General features: G+C 37.5%; 5 protein-coding genes across 8 annotated transcripts; 3 read left to right on the top strand and 2 right to left on the bottom strand.

The window, feature by feature from the left end:
- Positions 1-236: 236 nt before the first annotated feature.
- Positions 237-3,688, bottom strand: LOC105267333 (lysosome-associated membrane glycoprotein 1). 2 transcript variants are annotated; one of them, XM_011306118.1, is made up of 6 exons: positions 3,597-3,688; positions 3,410-3,518; positions 2,168-2,556; positions 1,367-1,589; positions 910-1,095; positions 237-757 (listed from the first exon to the last, which is right to left on the bottom strand). In XM_011306118.1, the coding sequence occupies exons 2-6, from the start codon at positions 3,459-3,461 to the stop codon at positions 618-620; spliced, it is 990 nt and encodes a 329-aa protein (XP_011304420.1). In that variant the 5' UTR covers positions 3,462-3,518; positions 3,597-3,688; the 3' UTR covers positions 237-617. The 2 variants fall into 2 exon arrangements, with proteins under 2 accessions (XP_011304420.1, XP_011304419.1); XM_011306117.1 differs by having other exon boundaries at positions 3,410-3,633.
- A 53-nt stretch (positions 3,689-3,741) lies between these two features.
- Positions 3,742-4,581, top strand: LOC105267332 (RNMT-activating mini protein). The gene is made up of 2 exons (XM_011306116.1): positions 3,742-3,843; positions 4,181-4,581. The coding sequence occupies exon 2, from the start codon at positions 4,199-4,201 to the stop codon at positions 4,487-4,489; it is 291 nt and encodes a 96-aa protein (XP_011304418.1). The 5' UTR covers positions 3,742-3,843; positions 4,181-4,198; the 3' UTR covers positions 4,490-4,581.
- A 215-nt stretch (positions 4,582-4,796) lies between these two features.
- Positions 4,797-14,748, bottom strand: LOC105267331 (serine/threonine-protein phosphatase 1 regulatory subunit 10). 3 transcript variants are annotated; one of them, XM_011306112.1, is made up of 8 exons: positions 14,686-14,748; positions 14,296-14,558; positions 13,179-13,601; positions 12,835-12,901; positions 12,048-12,232; positions 9,461-11,058; positions 7,259-7,473; positions 4,797-7,044 (listed from the first exon to the last, which is right to left on the bottom strand). In XM_011306112.1, exons 4-8 carry the CDS (start codon positions 12,835-12,837, stop codon positions 5,701-5,703), a joined length of 3,345 nt encoding a protein of 1,114 aa, XP_011304414.1. In that variant the 5' UTR covers positions 12,838-12,901; positions 13,179-13,601; positions 14,296-14,558; positions 14,686-14,748; the 3' UTR covers positions 4,797-5,700. The 3 variants fall into 3 exon arrangements, with proteins under 3 accessions (XP_011304414.1, XP_011304415.1, XP_011304416.1); XM_011306113.1 differs by having other exon boundaries at positions 14,637-14,700; XM_011306114.1 differs by lacking the exon at positions 13,179-13,601.
- A 445-nt stretch (positions 14,749-15,193) lies between these two features.
- mRpS18B (mitochondrial ribosomal protein S18B) lies at positions 15,194-16,029 on the top strand. Its single transcript, XM_011306110.1, has 2 exons — positions 15,194-15,374; positions 15,443-16,029. Exons 1-2 carry the CDS (start codon positions 15,321-15,323, stop codon positions 16,019-16,021), a joined length of 633 nt encoding a protein of 210 aa, XP_011304412.1. The 5' UTR covers positions 15,194-15,320; the 3' UTR covers positions 16,022-16,029.
- Positions 16,030-16,299: 270 nt separating this feature from the next.
- Positions 16,300-17,788, top strand: Pyroxd1 (pyridine nucleotide-disulfide oxidoreductase domain 1). Its single transcript, XM_011306111.1, has one exon. The coding sequence runs from the start codon at positions 16,324-16,326 to the stop codon at positions 17,722-17,724; it is 1,401 nt and encodes a 466-aa protein (XP_011304413.1). The 5' UTR covers positions 16,300-16,323; the 3' UTR covers positions 17,725-17,788.
- Positions 17,789-17,833: the final 45 nt, after the last annotated feature.

The following is a 17,833-nucleotide window of genomic DNA, read 5'->3' as shown; positions in this document are numbered from 1 at the left end:
AGATGGCGCTTTGAATTTTGAGAAAATCCAATTTACCAACAAGAGAAAATTGATAATTAATGGATTAAAAACTGATTATCAAATTTGAAATAAAAAAAATTCCCGCGTGAATGAATCACCGAGAACGACAAATTCTTATTTTCATGACGTTTATTCAATTTTACTTTCAATAATCTAAACTACTTGAACAAAAAAAAGACATAAATTTGGACAGGATCATAAACAGTACAAAAAAATAATCACAAAACATATAATTTCATACAGATGTAAATTCAATACACATGATTCTCATTTAAATTCTGGAATAAACAATAAAAAATATCAATGTAGATTCATGATTTCTCCAGATCATATATAACCGACATCTCGCGTACATAAGTCGAGTAAATAAATGACCGATGTACCGAGGATAGCAATGAGATTGTAGATTAAAAAATTTCTCATACAAAGTTCTACAGTATGCCCTTGGGGATAATTAATTCTCACGAACTTTCAAGGGGTAAAAGGCCAATGGTAGGGGAAAAATAAAGGATTAATGGTACTTAGAGAATAGTGGGAGCTGCTTAACTGTTTTGCTGATTCAATTGGAGGCTCTCATTGGTAGGCTTTAATTAATTTTACATGCTAACGTAGCCACGTGGCTGATTTCGCCTGCGTCCCACGAGGTAAGCTACTAATACGATCCCCACGAGGGCTATCAGGGCACAGCCAACAGCTATTGGCACGACGTCTTGAGTTTCCAAGGTGCAGTCCTCAGCTAAAAGTCAAAATTCCAGCATTAGTTCAATTTTAGAACAATTTACAACGTCGATTCTCAATTAAACGAGTGGTGATTCAATTTTTCATCTAAAATCGTATTGTTATTAATTATATTATCAAAGGTTTTTTAGGATTGAATAAATCTCTCACCATATCCAAATGACTGTGACTTATCAGCCCTGAATGCCTGGAACTGCAGCTCAGAAATCAAAGCAACTGCTGTTGCATTTTCTGCATTTGTCGTCATTTTCAATTCCTGGGGTCTCATGCACCTGTAAGAATTGCCTACTGACGTTTTGTCCTCACTGGCGTTATGAATCATCATCACAGTTCCATCTGGAATTAATAATTATTAATTAAATAATCGAAAAACCGAAAATTCTATTTCAATTCCATGAATTATTCCCTCATCTCATTCTAAAAAATCAATATCCACGATTTTTTTTCTGTAAACTAATCTATATCATTTATAATTATATATAATATATATATATAATGTTTATTTATTTTTTTGCAATGATTGAAGGGAATTTAATTCTCATGGAGCGAAAAAATTGATAGAATTCTTCGAATCGAGGGCTGATTTTTAAATAAATAAATAAATTACTGCTTCTGATGTTAGGAAGCTGCTTGGGGGTGATGTACACCTCGATATGATGGAGAGTATATGATTTAGCGTCACTCTTTACAAAGTGCATGACCACCGAGTCATTGGAATCAGCTCCTGAGGGCGTCCACTGGATGTTTATCACCTGCTCCTTCTCCCCACAGACTCCAGTTGCATTTGTCGTTGTATTATCACTTGGTACTGTTATCAATTCGTGAACAGTCTAAAATCATTTCAACAATCAACTAATTAGAGTCCATAAAAATTGACATTTTTAATTGTCTAACTGATTACTTAATTGATTAATTGTAGACTCGATTAATTAAAATTTATCAAAAGAATTTTTAACCGGTGAAAAACACACGGGATAAATCATAGAATTCATTTTATCCAAAATTACGATGGAAAAATGAGAAAATAAAAAAATAGAATAAATATAAATAAAATAAATAAATAAAATTTCATTAATTCACAGCCAATTAATTCCCCAGATTCCCCAGAATCGTTAATTACAATTAAAATCCCTTGAAAAACACCAGAAAAAATTAATAATAACAACTAATAATTAATTAAATTAATAAATTAATAATAACAATTTTCAGCTGTAAAAAATCATTACGAAAAATTAAAACACCCGTTCTACTAAATATCAAGGATCAAAGAGCCCTGGAGTTCGATAATATAATGTAAACACTTCACTAATTTCGATAATAAAATACTGCTAAACAAAGGATTGTTATCAGCACTGAAAAATCTGAAATGCAGCACTTTGTTCCGTATCGGAGCGAGTCTCGTATTTACCTTGTTATCAGTATTGAGATACGTAACGTTGAACTGCAAAGCCATTCGCAGAATAATGCACGTCGTATTGGTTCCATTGACCGACCATTTTCCAGGTTTAGCATCTGGTACTGGAGTCGGTGGAGCTGCTGTTGTGGTTGTATTTGTAGCTGGTGTTGTAACTGGAGCTACTGTTGTAATAGGTGCTAGTGTTGTTGGGGCAATTGTTGTCGTATCAGGAGTAATTGTTGTTGTATTAGGAGCTTTTGTTGTTGGTGAAGGTGGGGTTATGGGTTTTGGTGTTGTTGTGGGTTTTGGTGTTGTCGTAGGTTTTGCCGTTGTTGATTTCTCTGTAGACGTCGTGTTAGGGGCACTCGTTGGTTCCGGTAGTTTCTCATCCTGGACATCACCTGGAATCATTCGGCATTTTTTTAGGCGGCGAGAAGCCAATTGTTTAAACATTTTAATCACTGGTTTTTTAGTCAGAAGAGATTCAGGGAGTTTCTCAGGTTTTTGGGGATATCCGGGAATTTTCGTTGGGACCTTTTTTGTAGATCTCGTTTCGCTCTACAAAAAAAGTCTTTATGAAAATGTCGCTATCTTTCTGGGATTCAGAGGTATTCACGGAAAATCTCTCGATTTTTAGAATCGACTCGTTTTTCTTCACTTACTAATTAATTGATTAATTAATTCTTCTGGGGGAATAAATTATGGATTAATCTTTGGAGTGAACTCTGTCGGATCAATTGTAATTATAATAAAAATGATATATCGAATATTCTGAGAGCAAAAATTTCAATAAAATTTGAATAAAAAAATCCACAATTTTCCTCATCTCCACACGCCAATTATCCGCATTCCACACGTAAAAAATCACTGCAATTTCCCTGAGAAATCTTCAAAACTCTCAACATCACCGGAAATTCTGGCATCCGCGTAGATTCCCGAGAATCCATTATCGCAAAATTATCTCTCCACTCCTAGCATTCATCCCCACAAATGCGTCGACGAATATCACCGAGTGATTCATCACCAATCACCAGAGCCATTTAAAATTTTGCACAAAAAAGAAAAGAAGAAAAAACTAACCCGATCCCCAAAAAATCCAAATCCAAAAATCCGCAGAAATTACCCTGAAATAATTCGAATAATAATCGCCATGTCATTGTCACAAATTAACCTTCAATTTTGTTTCACGCCATTTTCCATGGCGATGGAATCGATCCACCGACAAAGCAACAAATGAAAAAATAAATAATTTACCCGAGACCAGAAGAACTGCCGATAGAAAAATCGCAGCACTTGGTAGTTTCATCCTTCCTCAAAATAATTCTTCACGAGCCTTTTTTATTATCTTCTGCCACCTGACACCCTGGAATAATCAAAACAACTGTTTTTTATTTATTTATTAGAATTTTAAAAAAACAACTAAAGCTCGCAGTCCATGTACCGCTGATTTGTTCTAAAATGGCAGACTGAAGTGGAGAAAAATTTTTTGATTCCTCTTTCTTGTTATCCTACTGCTAACTACGAACTACCGACGAATAAAACCGAATGGGAAGATAATGGCGCCGAATCGTCCGAACGTTGTCGATGATGCTCGATGTTACACGAGTCGTTTTTTCAATGGCCGCCAATTCGTTATTTATTGGAATTATTATTGGAATTACTGAAGCCCATAAAGTGGAACAATTAAGGTTTGTTTTGTCATCGAGAAAAAATATATCTTTTCCCAAATATTCATGTCCTTTGAATCCATTTAAACATGTCCTTAATACATACTAAAAAATAATTAATTATCTTTCTTTCTTTTCGCACTCGAAAAAAGACACCTTGGTGCATTATTTGTTTATTTGTTTATTTGTCTACTTGTTTATTTTTCTCATTTATTCATTCATCCATTAAAAAAAAATTACCCACTTCAATAAAATCTACTGATCACGAATAATTTTACTGATAATTTTTTTACTAATTAATTTTTCCACTGGTTTATAATATTCAGTAATTGTAATAAAAAATTGTTAATAATTTTAGGAATTGATTAATTTGAAAATGGGAAAGCAATTTCTGTCGGAGGAGCAGCAGAACTTCCTGGAGAGCTGCGAGGAGGAATTCAAGAATCGATTCACCGATGATGATCCTGATTTTGTAAAATTCGTGGAGACAGAGAGGCAGAAGCCCCCGATCGTCGATCCCTGGTACAATAAACCCAGGAGACCCCAGTTCGACTGGAGACAGGGTAGACGAAGAGACTACGACAGGAGAAACAACGAGAGGTCTGAAAAGAATGACAGGTACAGTGGAAGACATCAATCCCATCAACGCAGGTTCAGACCTTTCTGAAGACTTCGAAAATTCATCGCTTCCCTTTCTACCAATACCAGACATTTTAAACTAAAAAAAAAACCCTTTCAGACCCCAAAATCAATTTTTAATAAAAAAAAAAAGCGTTTATCAATTTTTTATTGCAAAAATTTCTGTTAAAAGACTCAATTTTGATTTTTATGTATAGAGCAGAAATTTTTATTTTATTTTTAAGATAAATTTCTGGGAAAGAGAATGAAAATACGAGGTAATATTGAGTATCGAAATAAAATGTAAAAGTATAAATATAAATGATAGGTTTATTGCTGTAAAAAAGTAGAGTCACTTGAAAAATAATTATCAATGTATTTTCTCAATCAAGCATTGTCGTCTATCAACAACATAATGTACCTTAGGTTTAATCTCGATATTAATCGAGTGGTGTAATAAATTTTCCCTACGCAAGATTTACCACAAACTATACATCCATAAGTTACAAATCACTACATCAATAAATCAATGTTTATCATGATAAGAATAAATTATTGGGTAATATTACAACCACTTCATGGCATTAATTAGCGAAATTAATATTGAAAGCTTTACAATTCCATTCGGTGTTATCTAATCCCTAAAATAACAGTCTCATGGAAGTAGACTCTGATAAACGTCTCGTACCTATTTACCTATTAGGAAAAATCCTATGTACATCATATTTACACCCATTAAAACTAGTGCATGGAACGATGTTTACCAAAAACATCTCTCTGGGAGGCAGTAAAACCAGGCGAGGCCAATAGTCTATCACAGAACGCGTTATCTCCATAATCATCCACCTGATTGCACAATAATCAACCTGAAGAGCTCAACTCTCACCGGGGTAACAGGCCGATATCTCCAAAACCGCGAAATCTACCGATAATTTCAATATAACATCTTTTCAAGCCCTTCTCTCGCACTACAAAAAAGCTCCCACAAAAATTTCTGTATCTCCCCCTCCTTCCGGTCCCTCCCTCCATGAAAAAAATTTTCAATCTCCGAAAGCACTCTCCCCATCTCCCCAGATATCTCAAAAGCTGTAATTTCCACAGAAATTTTCCGAGAACCTTTTTTGTAGCTCTTCCCACTCCGGACAAAACACCTCCCCACATAAAAATCGTTATCTCCCCCGGATCCGAAGATATCCCCTGTCGCAACCAGAAAAAAAAAACAACCCAGTGGTTTCATACCACCCACCGCCCCCCACTCCCTCAAAACGGTGGACAATTGACCCCAGGATGTAGATACTGACACTTATCCCCAACCCTGCAGTACCCATTCTTCGTAAATTGCCTGCAAACAGGTGGCTGTTTACCCCCTCTCCAGTTACCCCTCCCAGGCCACCCACCTCTCATAGGTCCCCCTCTAAACCACCCAGGTCCCCCTCTTCCCCTCATTCCAGGCCGTGGAGGTGGTCCCTGAAAATTGTGTCCAGGTCCAAACATCGCAGGCCCCTGAAAATTACCCTGCATATGACCAAATCCCTCATCCATCATCATCCCTGGAAATCCCTCAGGCCCCTGATGCCCCGGATGATGCCCCTGATGATTATAAATCCCCGGTGGTGGCATCATATTAGGCGGTGGAAAACCTGTGATATTCGTCATATTATTAATTCCCATATTAACATCAGGCACCACAACTTTTCCATCACCAGTTCTCCATCCTCCAGCCCCCACCTCCTGGACCATATGATTCATGGGAATCATTCCAGGTGGTTGAATGCTCATGGGAATCCCCTGAATTCCCTGAGGATGGACCACTCCCTGGGGTGGAAATCCCTGATGATAGACATTGGGGATAACTGGTGCAGGTGGTACCAGCGATGGTTTTGGCTCAGGCCAGGGTGTCATGGAGAAGTCTTTCTCACTCTCTTTATTTCCAGTTAAATCGTCCAGGGGAATGATCTTGGGATCGACGAGAATGTGGTGTCTCTCTTCGTCAGGTTCAGCTGCTGAATCAGGTATCATTCCACGATTGAAGTAGAGTGCCTGGAGAATTCCTTTCTCTCTGGCGTACTGCACGTCCTTCTCCTTGGATTCTTTTCCAGGCTCCACCAGTGGTGGTGGTAGATCTATGGGGATGAGCATTCGCCATTTCGTCTTCTCCCCCATGACGTCCTCGGTGTTGAGCTTTCTCGCCATCTGGAAGGCCTCTCTCTCCCCCTGTTTCTCCATCTGCTTCATATCGGTGAAGGTTTTCGTGACATTCACTCGCTCTGTCTCGTCTAGCTCGAAGAATCTCACGGATTCGAGTTCCTCTTTCCACTTCAGGGACTTCTTCGGGCCCTTTCTCTTCTGCAGGAGGAGAACACTACGGAGACCGTCGACGTATCGAATCTCGGGATTGGGGCTTGACGGCTCTTTCAGGTCGGACGAGTCGTCAGGTGATGCTGGACCTTTTGGCTCATCGTTGTCCTCGGAATTCGTTGGGGTTCTGCTACCCTCGTCATCCTCGAGGCCCTCACGATTCTCACGGCTCTCCGCCTCCTCTTTATCGCTCTGCTCCTGCTTCAGGGCCTTATCCTCGTCAGTTTCCAACGTGTCCTGATAAAACTGAAACCAAAAAAAAAAAAAATTCCTCACCAACTGCTGGAGATCTCACTCACCCCCTGACAACCCAATTTTACCATTCCTTTCCGGCGAATATCTCTAAATCTAACAGAGATATAAAAAATTTCGTGAAAACCTTTTTTGTAGCTCTGGATTTTCTCTACAGAAAATGTTCACACGAAATTTTTCTGTGACGTTCCCCTGACCGAAAAATTACCTTGAAATCAGGTTTAATGGAAATGGGCGATCTCTCGTCGACAGGTGGTGAAGAAGGTGGTGGTGTCGTCTCCTTGGTCTCCATCCCCTCTTTCTTCCCATCAGCTTTATCATCCTTCGACAGAGAACTCCTCCTCTTCCTCTTCCTGGGCTCTTTGCTCTTGGTTGAGGCCGTCAATGCATCCATGAACATATCGCTCTCCTGGAGAACCATCGCTACAACATACCATCATTTTAATTTTCAAAAAAAAACTCGATATAATTCCTCAAATAATGAAACATTGTCATCGTTACATTCTCCCGCGTATAAACAACGATATCTGCAATAAACAATAAATATTCAAGTGATAAAACAAACCCCAGGGATGAAAAACCCCAGATTAATGGAAATTATCACACCCTCTGGAATAAAATCAGGAAAAAGGAGTTGGGGATGAATTTTATTGCCGATTAATTATCAATTGTCGTCGCTTTTATTGCATAAACAATATCAATTATCAATCGATACCACGAATTACATTTTTATTGCCATGTGTGACGTAATCCAGATATTTATAGATAAATTGCAGGAAAATTCGTGGACTTTTCCTCCCAGAAGAGGCCATCGCTCCAGGTGACAACTCCAGATGATTAATTTATTTAATTACCAGGGGATAACATCCTGGGATTTTATTGTAGAAAATTTTTTATCATCTTGATTGATTTTGTATTGGAAATTGATTAATTGATTGTCAAGGGGTTGAGCTGATATTTCAGTTTTGTGGAATTGATTTTCTCTTTGAAATTTTAACGAATCTCTACTACTTGGTGGTACCTCCTGGATGTCCCCTTGTCCTCCCCGATGACTTCTCCAGGTGATGATGACCCAGCAATCTCCAAGGAATCGTTCATTCTTTTTCAGGTATTTTCACTGCTCAGGGAGTCATTCGTGCGAATTTAATATTTCAATTTTATAATTTATGTTATCGCCCATTAATTATTTATCGATTAGTATTTTCTATTTTTTGCATTAACTCCAGTATTCTATCGATTGATTATAAATTTTTTAAAGATAATGAAAGTGAAAATGAATATAGAGATTTGGAGATCGATTTTAGAAAATTGTCAATTGATTTTAATCGATAATCGATGGCTCCAGCTAAATTCGCGCGAATGACGTGAATTTCACAGGAGCATGGGTTAAATTATTGAAAAAAAAATAATGAAATTACTGAACAATTGAAATAACCATCGGATTTATCGAAAAAATAATCCACTGACGAATCGAATGAATTCAGGAACTCAAGTTCAACTATTTTTTTTATACTTTTATGATAAAATTTATTGGTTTACCTCATAATTTTTTTTTTCACACCTATGTAAATACTACACGTATATACAGGCATGAGAATGTACATGTACAAAAGAAAATGAGAAATTTTGTATTTTTGATAAACGAATAGGATTGCCTTACCCAACGACGAAATAAATAAATCCTTATCGAAGGCTCGACGTCGCACAGATTTTGATTGTTCACTTACTTTAATTGTTCATATGAATTACTGGATTAATATAATTGCATTATTGCATTTCACAGCACTTTCCCACGTTTTTCCCAGTTATTTTGATAATTTACCTGATGACGAGGCATTTCTGGATCTCCAGGGGACGCACCTGATATCTAAGAGGTAATTATTTATTGTTAATTAAATGGGGGTATAAAGGATGGGGATGCGAAGGTCCAGGGGAGGTGTCTCCACTCCTTCATCTGTAAACTCAATCTCCAATTAATCACTGAAAAATCATTAAGTCTTGATTAATTCTGGAGAATACGTAACGACGACAATGTTTCACTGTAAAAACCATAAAGTTCATTAAAAACTTATAAAAACAATTCAGAATAATCCATTCATCAGAAAATAATTTTAATAAACAAATTTGTCTTTCAGATCTCAAATTTTCTCTAACAAAAACTCAAAATAGTTCAGAAAAAAAAAGAAACGATTGTAAAAAATGGAAAAATCGATAATAAAAAATACAAATAACTAATAAAATACAGAATAGCGAGACATGAAACTGCCAATGAAAATATTAGAAGAGAAATAATGAGAAAAATCAGAGAATTGATTAATCAAGACAATAAAAAAATTAAAAAATGTAAGATATATTGACGAAATTAATAATAATGGATAATAAAAAATATAATTGACTGATAATAACTTACGTTTTGGTTTAGCTGGGATAAGCTTGATAGCTCCCTTCTTTTCCTCCCCCATACCAGGCAGAGTGCCATCAATAGAGAGTTTGGGCTTTTTATCAGAAACACCAGACTCCCTCAAAGGCGAAGATCTCTTCCTCCCAATGGGAAAAGGAGTGGTTACCTTCTCATTATTCCCACTGGATCCGGTATTTTTCTTCACCCCCGACCTAGGTGGTGGCAGCTTGATCTCTTCCTCCAGCCCAGTCGACCTAAATTTCGAATTAAAAGTCTTGACAGTTTTGGGCCTGGACGTGTCCTGAGAGTTCTTCCTATTTTCAATCGAAATTGATATATTTTTTTTCTCAAGAACCCCCTGAATGGCCTCCTTTTTAGGATCAGTCTTATCCTTGTTCTCCTTGGAGCTGTCCCTGGAGTCAGTCGATGATTTTCTAACAGAACCATCAGCCTTCTCCTCCTCAACTTTTTTCTTCGGTATTTTTCCAAATTTCGTGCTGAGTGACTGTCCCTGGACCTTCTCAAGCGTTGCCTTGTCCTTCTCCGCTTGATCCTTCTTCAATTTCTCCTTCTCTCTCTCCCTGTCCCTCTCGGATTTACCCCTGGAGCTGCTGGAGTGTCTGTGCCTGTCCTTATCCCTGGAAGACTTGCTGGAGCTGCTCTTGGAGCTGCTACCACGGTGTGACGAGGTCGATCTGTGTGAACTCCTCGAGCTTGAGCTGTGGCTCCTCTTCGAGCTGTGACTGCTCTTCTTCTCAACAATTTTCTCCTCCTTCTTGGGTGAATCCCTGTTCTCCTTGTCATTTGACTTACTATCACTACAATCTTTGACATCAATCACATCTTCCTTAAAGCTAATTAATATGTCATTCACTTCACCAGATAATTCAACACTGTTATCAGCTTTAATTCCATCATCATTACCCTCTACCTTGTCATTATCATTACCCCCATTATCAGTACACTCTACATTACTAGGGCTATCGCAAACAGGTATACTCTCAGCGTCAGGACCAACTCTCGTCAATACTTGTTTACCATCTCGTATTGTTATTTTATAAACAGGCACAGCTGATGCACCTTGGGATGCACTCTGTTGTGATAACTGCTGTGAGCTCTGTCCTACACTCGAAACAAGTACAAACGATTGTTTCTTTATTTGCGTTGGCTGCGTCTGCCCTGGAAGTGTTTTATTAACTATTTCTAATTGAACAGGTTGGATATGGATCATGGAATTCTTATCGACAAATTGCTGATCTTGTGATTCCTTTGGGTTTAGATCCTGTACTTTGACTGTTGTTATCTCTGGAGTCTTCACCAGGTCGGCATCTGGCTTTGGTGTCTCTGGCTGCTGTGGCACTGAGTCCTTCACCAGTTTTAACCATTTGTCTACTAGGCGGAGGGCTAGCAGTCGGACGCCCTGGTGGCTTTCCTCTTTTGACAGCGTTTTCACCAGCTTTGGGTTGTTGTTTGATTTCAGTCGTTGGATGTTCACTGGTGACAGCAGCAGGAGCTCCAGTAGCTCTTGGATCAGCGCCCAATTCTGGGCGAATATCGCGTCTGTCAACCATACGTGCACCAGGTCCCATCCCCCAGTGTTCATGAATCTGGAATTGTTTTTATGGGTCAATTGATTTTTTTCCATTTTTTTTTTCTTTCGATTCTCTCTACAGCTGAAGAATTTCTATTCTGTATTGAATATTTTTGAGGAATTATTTCAGGGATTACACATTATTTTGAAGCTCTTCAGAATTTGGGGAATTGATTTATAATAATTTAGGACAGATTTTTATTCTGGGGCTGAATCAAATCTGTGGAGAACAATTCGTTATAAATATTCGAGACAATAAATTTTTGAAACAATTTGTTTCATTAACGTTGCAGTAATTATTTCGAATTGTGTCTTGTTCTCTAATTCTCGGAATAATTACAATTTGTTTAATATAATTCTTTGGTTAAATAAATATTTAATTGTTAATTGAGGAGTAAAACAAAAGTTTTAAAGCATAAAATAAGATATAAATATAAAAAAAATATTCTGTAATTACAGATAATTTAAGATAATGCAAAAATTAATTTTTGATGTGTATTGAGGCAAATTGTTGAGTAATTTATTTAATTAACGGAGAGAATTGGATTTTATCTGTTGGACACATATCAGTAAGTTCGACTCCTGTGTTGAGTCGCCCAATGGTTCAGAGTCCATTTTATCTCGCATGTTTACATTTTTTCCCGTACCACAAACCCACTGATAAGGTAATGATACGGCTCAACATGCCATTGAACCCAAAAAAAAATTCCGGACTAATTACCCACCCCCACCAATTACCAAAAATTCTCAAACTCGAATTTCCACCGCTCCCAAATCCCGAATATCTCGAGAACCATCGACTTCCTGAAAAAATTCCAAGACACCTTTTTCCTTGGGAATTCTATTCCCCTTAAAAAAGTCCCCGACAACTTCCCTCTCAAATCGATACCTCACGAGATAAATCGATAATTAGAAAAATTAAAAAATGAAAATTTTAAATTTTTTCCAGAATTAATTTTTCTGGTTGTAAAAAAAAATGAGAAAAATCGGATAATTATCACTTACTGATCAAGCAAATCTGGATTCGTGGTCTTGAGTATCTGGACGTAGATGCATTTGGACACTAGCTTCTTGGAAAATTTAGTCATGAGTGTGACCAAACGATCGACTTCCTTGATTCCCTTGATGTCACCACTTGGGCCCAATAAAACGCTCAGGCAATTGAGCAACGCCAACGGGTCAATGCGCGGCTGCAATGAGAATAAATAAATGATTACCGAGTGAATGGATTTCTGTGAACTCGTGATAAAATGAATAATCCCACGAGAAAAGCTGAATTGCTACCAAAACATTCCCATTCACGAAATTTATTCATTTAAATTTATCCTTCTCTAATTATTAATAAATTTATGAATATTAAAATATCTTCAACCACAACATAATTTTTTAAAATTAAATTAAGGATTATATAATTATGTAATTGACTTTCAAAGAAATTCCATTGATTTTCAATAATACAACGAATTGTTTAAACATATGAATTTTTTTTTTAAATCATGAATGAGATAAATTTATTTTAAAATTCCCAAAATCCTGAGTGGATTTAAAAAAAATAAATATCGTCTCATTATTTAAATATTTAAATAATAAACAAAACCGATTATAATTAAAACCATAAATCCATGAGGTCATCGTACAACCACAACTCGACAGCTGGCGCCATCTTTTTCCCCAACTCCCACCACATGGGCGTCTTCCCAGAATAATTTCCCAATCACAAGTAAAATGAAAAAAAACAAAAAACTATCCACTTAACCACACACACGATTACTCAATTAACAAATAAACTTACCATCTTAACAAAAACAAATTCACTCTTATTCAGTCTAGACGAATCGATCGAGCAAAATCATTGCGATCTGTAAGAAGAAAATTGACTTTAAGAAAAATTACAAAAAAAATATTCTCCATCAGACAGACGGTGTCCGCCATTTTCCTGTCATGAAATCAATTTCTCACAATTTGGAAAATTACTCGAATTACTCAAATTACTTCAATAACTCCAAAGTTATTATTTTTATTCTCAAAGGAAAAAGAGGAAAGTCCTCTTTATTTTTTTTAAATTTAGTTAATTATCTCGACCTATCATGTGTGAAAAAAAAATCGTGCAATGGATGAAAAGAATGATTTCATTACTGTTATTTAATCCTGAGATATTTCTCGCTCAAGCAGATAAATGAACTCGAAAACTAGTTTATCTTCTTTTTATTTCGGTGGAATTATTTATTGAGGATAAACCTCTTGGTTGAATAACGCGATGGAAAATAATGGCGATACAGATAAAATGGAGTCCTCGTTGCTAAAGTCTTTGCTGACTAGTCACCTTCTGTGATTTCCTCGTCCCCCAGCCCCCGATGGAGCCCCATGCACCAGAGGACCAATGGAAAATTAGGAAAATCACTCACAACCAATAGCTCAACTCCATTACCCCACCACAGGCCTCGTGAGGAAGGGGGATTCCCCTCTCTCGGGGTATTTCGGTCATGCTCGCTCGACTTTCTATTTTTAGAAAATATTTTTCACACCGAAATCGGCAATTCCTCGACGTTACATATTTTTCTGGAATTTGTATTAAAATTTACGTGTCAGTCCCGCGAGAATTTTCTCCTCAATTTTTCAAAATTGCACGATTTTTTTTTAACAATTGTATCTTTTAATTTTCAGACTTTCAAAATTGCACGATTTTTTTTGAATGAACAAAATTCCTGGATTTTTCGAAATTCTTTTAATCAATTTCTTCTTCAATTTTTCAAATTGCACGATTTTTAAAACTTGACGTGAGAATTTATTTTTGATTTCATTAAACTTTTCGATTTTTTAAATTCGATTCAAAAATGTAAAAGGAAAATTCATTTTTCTTTTCAACTCTTCCAGAATTTTCTTTAAATTTCCACGATTTTCTCCACAAGTGTGTAAAACCCCAGAATTTCCCGATTCCATTCCAATCACAAATGACTCTCACATGAAAAAAATAAAAATAAAAAAAAACAAATAAATGAACAATCCTGCACGATTTTTCACCACGCGACGTGCATACCCCAGACACCCTTAATAATTCAAATAAAAAAATTCCACTATTCTCCCCCGAAATAAACAATCAAATCGCATGACGTCATCACTAACCCGACACGATCAATAACCACAAGATCATATAAATATATTGTGTTTAAAAAATAGCTTGAAGGATTTTTCATTGATTTTCGAATAATGAAATAAATAATTTCGTGAACCTTGAGCGGTCGATACGACTTACATTCGCATAATTCTCCTTATGGATTACCGTACGTCCCAACGTAATTGTATAATAAAATTATGGCATTTGGTTATACAATTGACGGCTGTCATGGGATTTTAATCTATGGTTTTCTAGCTTTGATTTTTTTTTATTATTTTGATAGATTTTGTTAGGTCGGACTGGGTGGCGTCGACTACCTCATGGGGCTTTCTTTTTTTCGAGAGAGATTATGGGTGGTGTCTCTTCGATAATCCGCATATATTTTCTCGTCAACCTGCCATCTGTAACCAAAAACCCAGTCAATCGTTGGTGGGTTATTTTCACAATTATTTTCACTAGTTATTTCAATTGTTTGGTACGTTTTTCTGGAATATTTATCGGAATAACGGCAATGTGGTTTATGCTCACCTAACTACGTAGCACCAGTTGTTGGAACGATACCGGAAATACGGCTGAAGTCGTCAGATTTGGGTCGATAGTTACTGGTGGAGTCATTTGGCAATTGTACTTCCGGTTTTTGAATTTGGATTTTCCATTATTCGAATCGATTTTTGGAGTTCTCACTTTTTTTTAAGAAAATCTCAAGATCTAAGGGACATACGACGATTTTTTATTGAACCTTTTTTGTAGAGCGGATTCGTAGCTACAAAAAAGGTTCTATATAAAATTTAATTATCTCTTATACTAGTGGAGATATATTCCAAGAAATTTCACTGGTTTCAATCGACTCGATTTTTAAAATCAATTTTCTACTGATTTCCATGAATTCAAGTTTTTTTTTCTAGTTTTCAGTCCCAAAAATATTTACCTCTGTTTAATCAAGGGTTAATTAATTTATTAAATAATTATTTATATCTTTCCAGAGATTTTTATGACTTTAGATGAGGAATTGACTGGAGTTGTGGCTCGAGGGTTCTCATTCCTTTCGATTCACTCGCGTGTAATTGCGATAATAATAACCTCTACCAAATTATTTCAATTTCAATTATTAATTGCATATTATTGAGGATTGGGGGAAGTACGAAGGAAATTTTTTGGTGGCCATGGCATCTTTTTTGAAGTTGAGACAAGTCCTGAGGGCTGACATCCTCCAGAAGGTGAGGAATTGGGAATTCGTTGAGAGGAATTTTGTTTTCCAGAATAAGTAATTGCCACTTGTATTTAGATTTCAGTGAGGAATTTATCTCGAGGAAGTGTTTTATTCGAAGAAGAGGATGAGGGTAATGAGGTGAGCGAGAGTCCAGAGGGTAAGAGTGAAAATATTCATCCTTCCAAGGATCGGAGGAAACCGATGCCCGTGGAGACGAGCATTCGATATTTAGCCAGTGAAGCATACAAGGAGACTTATGGTTCAGCCCCGGTGTGGAAGCCGTACAGGAGGAACCACAAGGGCGCATTTCCCCCCCAGAAGACGAGGAAAACTTGCATCAGGCAGGGAATAATCACAACCGGAAACGCCTGTCCCATCTGCAGGGACGAATACCTAGTGCTGGACCACAGGAACACTTCTCTCCTGAATCAATTCATCTCTGAATTCAATGGGGAAATAATAAGTTATAAAAAAACAGGAATTTGTCAGAAGCAACACAAACAACTCCTGATAGCTGTCCACAGAGCCAAGGACTACGGAACAATAACATTCGACGTTCCACAGAGAAAATACAATTACTCAGACTGGTACAAGCCAGATGCATCCTCAAAATCCCCCGAATTATCCCCCAAAACAATTCAGGAACACTCATAATTTAATTAATAATAACTAATAATTAATTCTCACCACCTCTTCAATTTTTTTGAGAGTTAAAAAATTTTCAAATTCTGAAATATCACTGAATTCAATCCACAAATTGAGAAGATTCACGAATTTTCATTATTTCATCTTGTAAAATTCTCTCATTATATTTTTTTAAAAGAAATTATTAAATTTTCTAATAATTTCAAATCGATAATTGATCAGATCTTTGATTTAAGGCCAAAAAAATTTGGGAATTAGTCAAAATAAATTAAAAATCGCAGAAGAAGAGCCCGAGACCTTGAGTTTCCCCGATGGAGGCGACATTTGTGATAATCGGTGGAGGAATATCCGGAGTGACCTGTGCCAAGGGGTTGGGGTTCCTGGCGCCTGAGGAATCAGTGATCCTGATCACCTCGACTCCCTTAATAAAAGTTGTATCCAGTGTAGTTCCTCAGGGGAAGCTCTCAGTGTCCCTGAACATCACCGAGGAGACGATCTCATCGTTATCCCCAGATCACCCCACCCTAAGAGTCCTGGAGGACACAGTGACGATGATAAATCCCGAGGAGAAACTCCTGGAGACCTCCACCAAGAAGACAATAAAATTCAAAAAGCTTTGCATCTGCACTGGAGCAAGACCCCGGCTGATCTCCCCAAATCCCCACGTCCTAGGTATCCGAGACACCGAATCAGTGGAGAATTTCTCCCAGAGGATATCCAAATCGAAAAAAATCCTGGTGATAGGAAACGGTGGAATAGCAACTGAAATCGTCTACAAAATAAAAAACGTGGATATCGTCTGGGCGATAAAGGACAAGCACATCTCAGCGACATTTGTCGACCCCGGAGCTGCTGAATTCTTCCTATCGAGATTATCAAATCCCCAGGAAGACGAGGAGAGAGTGAATCCCTGCAAGAGAATAAAATACACAGCGAGAGCAGAAAAAACTGGAGAAATAGCTGGAGCAGCCCTGGGTCCAGACTGGGACGAGATCCTCACCTCCAGGGGCTCCAGTGATGCCTCCAGGAGAGTCGAGATCGAGTGCGAGTGTGAGATCACCAGAATAACGAGTGAAACACCTCCTGGAGGAGGTGACTGGCCAGTTTTTGCTGAATTGTCAACCGGAAAAATCGTGGGGTGTGATCTGATCGTCTCAGCAACTGGAGTCACTCCTAATTCTGATATCATCGGTCTGGAGAATTTGGAGAAGAGTGAGGATGGTGGACTCCTGGTGGACTGGAAGATGGAGACATCTTCTGGGGATATTTATGCAGCTGGTGACGTGTGTTCGGCCAATTGGCAAATTGCTGATCACTGGATGCAGATGAGACTCTGGACTCAGGCCTATCAGATGGGATCCTACGCTGCCAAGGTCATGGCATCGACTCTCAGGAAGGAGATGTTCCTCCAGGACTTTTGTTTCGAATTGTTCACACATGTCACCAACTTTTTTGGGTATAAAGTCGTGCTCCTGGGGCTGTACAATGGCCAGCGACTCCTCGGGGACTACGAGGTCATCCTCAGGGTCACCAAGGACTTGGAATTCGTCAAACTCGTCGTCAAGGGGGGAAAACTCCAAGGGGCAGTGCTCATTGGGGAAACTGATCTCGAGGAAATGTGTGAAAATCTTATTCTTAATCAATTGGACATTTCCCAATTTGGGGAACACTTGCTCGATCCTGATATCGATATCGAGGATTATTTCGATTGATTCTATCGAGATAATTGAATTCTAAATAATTTTTCGATAAAATTCCTTTTCTGTTAAAATATTTAAAAAAATCCAGTGAGAGGATTCAGTTTTTTTTGTTAAAAAAGAG

Source organism: Fopius arisanus, unplaced genomic scaffold (assembly GCF_000806365.1).
Source record: "Fopius arisanus strain USDA-PBARC FA_bdor unplaced genomic scaffold, ASM80636v1 scaffold00046, whole genome shotgun sequence".
Classification (NCBI taxonomy): Eukaryota; Metazoa; Arthropoda; class Insecta; order Hymenoptera; family Braconidae; genus Fopius; species Fopius arisanus.
This window is presented reverse-complemented; position numbering and strand designations above follow the sequence as displayed.

Coding starts and splice junctions, on each gene's coding strand:
- LOC105267332 (XM_011306116.1), top strand. CDS start 4,199: ATGGGAAAGCAATTTCTGTCGGAGGAGCAGCAGAACTTCCTGGAGAGC.
- Pyroxd1 (XM_011306111.1), top strand. CDS start 16,324: ATGGAGGCGACATTTGTGATAATCGGTGGAGGAATATCCGGAGTGACC.
- LOC105267331 (XM_011306112.1), bottom strand. Junction 11,059..12,047: donor AATCCAGATTTGCTTGATCA/GTAAGTGATAAT, acceptor AAACAATTCCAG/ATTCATGAACACTGGGGGAT. Junction 7,474..9,460: donor TATCCCAGCTAAACCAAAAC/GTAAGTTATTAT, acceptor GGTATGTTGTAG/CGATGGTTCTCCAGGAGAGC.
- mRpS18B (XM_011306110.1), top strand. CDS start 15,321: ATGGCATCTTTTTTGAAGTTGAGACAAGTCCTGAGGGCTGACATCCTC. Junction 15,375..15,442: donor GGGCTGACATCCTCCAGAAG/GTGAGGAATTGG, acceptor ACTTGTATTTAG/ATTTCAGTGAGGAATTTATC.
- LOC105267333 (XM_011306118.1), bottom strand. CDS start 3,461: ATGAAACTACCAAGTGCTGCGATTTTTCTATCGGCAGTTCTTCTGGTC. Junction 1,590..2,167: donor ATCTCAATACTGATAACAAG/GTAAATACGAGA, acceptor AAATGATTTTAG/ACTGTTCACGAATTGATAAC. Junction 1,096..1,366: donor GCTTCCTAACATCAGAAGCA/GTAATTTATTTA, acceptor TATTAATTCCAG/ATGGAACTGTGATGATGATT.